This window comes from Passer montanus, unplaced genomic scaffold (genome assembly GCF_014805655.1).
Source record: "Passer montanus isolate IOZ18808 unplaced genomic scaffold, ASM1480565v1 scaffold1428, whole genome shotgun sequence".
In the NCBI taxonomy this organism is placed as follows: domain Eukaryota; kingdom Metazoa; phylum Chordata; class Aves; order Passeriformes; family Passeridae; genus Passer; species Passer montanus.
This window is the reverse complement of record NW_024361253.1, coordinates 26-5541: the sequence shown is the minus strand read 5'-3', so window position 1 is coordinate 5541 and position 5516 is coordinate 26. Positions and strand designations below refer to the sequence as shown.

General features: G+C 62.1%; 1 protein-coding gene across 1 annotated transcript; it reads left to right on the top strand.

Annotated features, from left to right (window-relative positions):
- Positions 1 to 6: 6 nt before the first annotated feature.
- Positions 7 to 5190, top strand: LOC120498231 (ryanodine receptor 1-like; the record flags this gene model as incomplete). Its single annotated transcript, XM_039700703.1, has 7 exons — positions 7 to 120; positions 208 to 328; positions 920 to 1089; positions 1914 to 2134; positions 3708 to 3798; positions 3873 to 4013; positions 5050 to 5190. Coding segments are annotated over exons 1-7 (942 nt in total), but the record flags the coding sequence as incomplete, so codon positions are not given.
- Positions 5191 to 5516: the final 326 nt, after the last annotated feature.

Genomic DNA, 5516 nt, shown 5'->3' with positions numbered 1-5516 from the left:
CCCCCCAGGTTCGGGCCCGAGGAGCCCCCCGAGGAGAACCGGGTGCACCTGGGCCACGCCATCATGTCCTTCTACGCCGCCCTCATCGACCTGCTGGGCCGCTGCGCCCCCGAGATGCATGTACGGACCGGGGGGCTTGGGGGGGCTCAGGGGGGTCCTGGGGGGGTCAGGACTCGGGGTGTGACCCCCCCCATGTGACCCCCACAGCTGATCCAGGCGGGGAAGGGCGAGGCCCTGCGGATCCGGGCCATCCTGCGCTCGCTCGTCCCGCTCGAGGACCTGGTGGGGATCATCAGCCTCCCCCTGCAGATCCCGGCGCTGGGAAAAGGTGGGGAGGGGTCCCCAAACCTGGGGAGGGTGACTGGGATGGGAGGCACCCCAAAATGTGGGGACTGGGATGGGGGACACCCCAAAATATGGGGACTGGGGTGGGGGTCATCACCCTTGAGGGCTGTTTGGGGCGTTTTGGGGTGCCCTGAGTTTTGGGGTCCTCCCGGCGCTGGGAAAAGGTGGGGAGGGGTCCCCAAACATGGGGAGGGTCACTGGGATGGGGACACCCCAAAATATGGGGACTGGGATGGGGGTCATCAGCCTTGAGGGCTATTTGGGGAGTTTTGGGGTGCCCTGAGTTTTGGGGTCCCACAGATGGGAACGTGGTGGAGCCCCCCATGGCCGCCAGCTGGTCTGGGGTCTCTGGTACGCCTGGATTTGGGGGGATTCCTGGCTGTTTTAAGGTTTGGGGAGTTTTGGGGTGCCCTGAGTTTTGGGGTCCCACAGATGGGAACGTGGTGGAGCCCCCCATGGCCGCCAGCTGGTCTGGGGTCTCTGGTACGCCTGGATTTGGGGGGATTCCTGGCTGTTTTAGGGTTTGGGGCTGACTGGGGAGTTTTGGGGTGCCCTGAGTTTTGGGGTCCCGCAGATGGGAACGTGGTGGAGCCCCGTATGGCCGCCAGCTTCGTCCCCGAGCACAAGGCGCCCATGGTGCTGTTCCTGGACCGCGTTTATGGGGTGCAGAACCAGGAGTTCCTGCTCCACGTGCTGGAAGTGGGGTTCCTGCCCGACATGCGCGCGGCCGCCTCGCTGGACACGGTGAGGGGCACCCCAAAACACTCCGGGGCTCCCCAAAACTCCCTACAGGGTCCCTTGGACATGCAGCAGGGGCCTCGGGTCAGCCCTGTTCCCTCCTGTGGGGTGGGTGTGGGGTCCCACAAATGTTCCCTATGGGATGGGTGTGGGGTCACTGAAATGTTCCCTCCTGTGGGATGGGTGTGGGGTCACCCCAATCTTCCCTATTTGACCCCCCAAATGTCAACTATGAGATGGATTTGGGGTCATCTCAGGGGGCCTCGGGTCAGCCCTGTTCCCTCCTGTGGGGTGGGTGTGGGGTCCCACAAATGTCCCCTATGGGGTGGGTGTGGGGTCCCCCAAATCTCAGCTATGAGATGGATTTGGGGTCACCCCAATCTTCCCTATTTGACCGCCCCAAATCTCCCCTTTGGTATGGATTTGGGGTCACCCCAATCTTCCCTGTTTGACCCCCCAAATCTCCCCTTTGGTATGGATTTTGGGGTCACCCCAATCTTCCCTGTTTGACCCCCCAAACTTTCCATATGGGATGGATTTGGGGTCACCCCAATCTTCCGTGTTTGACCCCCCAGATCTCCCCCATGGACGGATCCCCAAACTCCTCCTATGGGACATATGGATTTGGGGTCACCCCAATCTTCCCTATTTGACCGCCCCAAATCTCCCCTTTGGTATGGATTTGGGGTCACCCCAATCTTCCCTATTTGACCCCCCAAATCTCCCCCACGGACGGATCCCCAAACTCCCCCTATGGGACACCTCTGTCCCCTGTCCCCACGTCCCCTCAGGGTTTGTCCCCACCCTGTGACACTCCCGTGTCCCCCCAGGCGACGTTCAGCACGACGGAGATGGCGCTGGCGCTGAACCGGTACCTGTGCCTGGCGGTGATGCCGCTCATCACCAAGTGCGCGCCGCTCTTCGCGGGCACCGAGCACCGCGCCATCATGGTGGACTCCATGCTGCACACCATCTACCGCCTGTCGCGCGGCCGCGCCCTCACCAAGGCCCAGCGCGACGCCATCGAGGAGTGCCTCATGGCCCTCTGCAGGTGGGACCCCGAATCGGGCCCCAAAATGGCACCGTGCCCCCCGTGGGTCTGCATCTGTCCCCAAAATCAAGCCAATTCTCATGGGGAGCCCAACTGCCATGGCCAACCCAACTCTCATGGGGAGCCCAACTGCCATGGTCAATCCAACTGCCATGGGGAACCCAACTCTCATGGGGAGCCCAACTGCCATGGGGAACCCAACTCTCATGGCCAACCCAACTCTCATGGGGAGCCCAACTGCCATGGTCAATCCAACTGCCATGGGGAACCCAACTGCCATGACCAACCCAACTTTCATGGCCAACCCAATTGCCACAGCCAACCCAATTGCCATGGTCAGCTCAACTGTCATGGTCAACCCAACCGTCATGGACAACCCAACTCTCATGGCCAACCCAAACCCCCAGTCAACCCAACTTTCATGGCCAACTCAACTTTCATGGCCAACCCAACTCCCATGGTCAATCCAACTCTCATGGCCAACCCAACTACAATGGTCAACTCAACCACCATGGTCAACTCAACCACCATGGCCAGCCCAAACCCTGGTCAACCCAACTTTCATGGCCAGCCCAACCCCCACAGTCAACCCAATTCTCATGGCCAACCCAACTGCCATGGCCAGCCCATCCACCATGGCCAACCCAACTTTCATGGCCAACCCAACCACCATGGTCAACTTAACTGCCATGGTCAAGTCCAACTGCCATGGGGAACCCAACTGCCATGGGGAACCCAACTGCCATGGCCAACTCAACCGCCATGGTCAACCCGATTCTCAAGGCCAACCCAACTGCCATGGCCAACCCAAATCTCATGGGGAACCCAGCTGCCATGGTAAACCCAACTGCCATGTTCAACTCAACTGCCATGGTCAACCCAATTCTCAAGGCCAACCCAACTGCCATGGTCAACCCAATTCTCATGGACAACCCAACTGCCATGGTCAACTCAACCGCCATGGCCAAGCCAAACCCCGGTCAACCCAACTTTCATGGCAAACCCAACCGCCATGGTCAACCCAACTGCCACGGCCAACTCAACCCCTGTGGTCAGCCCAACCCCCATGGCCAACCCAACCGCCATGGCCAACTCAACTGCCATCGTCAACTCAACTGCCATGGTCCACCCAATCCCCATGGTCAACTCAACTCCCCTGGTCAACCCAACTCTCATGGCTAACCCATCTGCCACGGCCAACTCAACCCCTGTGGTCAGCCCAACCCCCATGGCCAACCCAACCGCCATGGCCAACTCAACTGCCATCGTCAACTCAACTGCCATCGTCAACTCAACTGCCATGGTCCACCCAATCCCCATGGCCAACTCAACCCCTGTGGTCAGCCCAACCCCCATGGCCAACCCAACTGCCATGGCCAACTCAACTGCCATGGTCAACTCAACCCTCATGGCCAACCCAACCACCATGATCAGCTCAGCTGTCACACTCAACCCAATCCCATGGCCAGCCACTCACCATGTCCCTCCCCGAGGCCCAGCGTGACCCCGCCGAGTGTCTCGCGGTGGTCTCAGGTGAACCCCAGACCCCCCTGACCCCCCATTTTCCCCCCAGGTACATCCGCCCCTCGATGCTGCAGCACCTCCTGCGCCGCCTCGTCTTCGACGTCCCCATCCTCAACGAGTTCGCCAAGATGCCCCTCAAGGTGAGCCCCGGGGGGGTCCCTGCGCTTGTCCCCGCGCGCTGTCCCCCCCAGAGTGACGGCCCGTGTCCCCCCAGCTGCTGACCAACCACTACGAGCGCTGCTGGAGGTACTACTGCCTGCCCAGCGGCTGGCCCAACATGGGCGTCAGCTCCGAGGAGGAGCTGCACCTCACCAGGAAGCTCTTCTGGGGCATCTTCGACTCCCTGGCGCACAAGGTGGGGTTACGGGGGGGTGACACACCTCGGGGACACACCTGGGGGGGACACACCTGGGGACACACCTGGGGACACACCTGGGGACACACCTGGGGGACACACCTGGAGGGACACCTTGGGGACACATCCTGGGGACACACCTGGGGGGGACACACCCTGGGGACGCACCTCGGGGACACACCTGGGGACACACCCTGGGGACGCACCTCGGGGACACACCTGGGGACACACCCTGGGGACGCACCTCGGGGACACACCTGGGGGGGACACACCTGGGGGACACACCTGGAGGGACACCTTGGGGACACATCTTGGGGACACACCTTGGGGCAACACACCTGGGGGACACACCTGGGGGGGACACCTCGGGGACACACCTTGGGGACACACCTGGGGACACACCTGGGGGACACACCTAGGGGGACACACATCAGGGACACACCTGGGGGAGACACACCTGGGGGACACACCTGGGGGGGACACCTCGGGGACACACTTTGGGGACACACCTGGGTGTGGCAGTGGTGGGAATGTGGGAATGGGGGTGAGGGGGATGTGGAGAGGTTGGGGTAGGGGGCGATGAGGACATGGAGAGCCCCATCCTCACCCAGATCCTCATGGAGACCCCCAACCCCATCTGTGCTCATGGAGAGCCCCCAACCCCACCCAGACCCTCATGGAGAGCCCCATCCTCACCCAGATCCTCATGGAGACCCCCAACCCCATCTGTGCTCATGGAGAGCCCCCAACCCTACCCATCCTCATCCAGATCCTCATGGAGACCCCCAACCCCATTCAGATCCTCATGGAGAGCCCCCAACCTCTCCCAGACCCCCCAGCCCCCTCCAGACTCTCATGGGGTTCATCCATCCTCACCCCGGTGTCACAAGGAGATTTACCGCTGGCCCATCAAGGAGTCGCTCAAGGCCACGCTGGGAGCCCCCAGCCCCTTCCCTCCCCCTCCTCATGGACCCCTCCCCAAACCCCCCGGATTTTGGGGTGCCCCCTGACCCCCGGCGATTTTGGGGTTCCCCAGGACAAGGAGATTTACCGCTGGCCCATCAAGGAGTCCCTCAAGGCCATGCTGGCCTGGGAGTGGACGGTGGAGAAGGCGCGCGAGGGCGACGACGAGCGCGGCGAGAAGAAGAAAACGCGGAAAATCTCCCAGAACGCCCAGGTGGGACCCCAAAAACACCGCGGGGGCACCCCGAAACCGCCTGGGGGGGATTAGGGAGGGATAAGGGGTGTGGGGAACCCCAAAAATCAGCTGGGGGGGGTGGGGGGAACCCCAAAAACACCTGGGGGTGGGTGGGACCCCAAAAACAGCGCAGGGGACACCCCAAAATCACCTGAAGGGTGGGACCCCAGAAACAGCGTGGGGGCACCCCAAAAACACCTGGGGGGAGGTGGGACCCCAAAAACCCCGCGGGGGACACCCCAAAATCACCTGGGGGGATTAGGGAGGGATAAGGGTTGTGGGGAACCCCAAAATCCCCTGGGGCA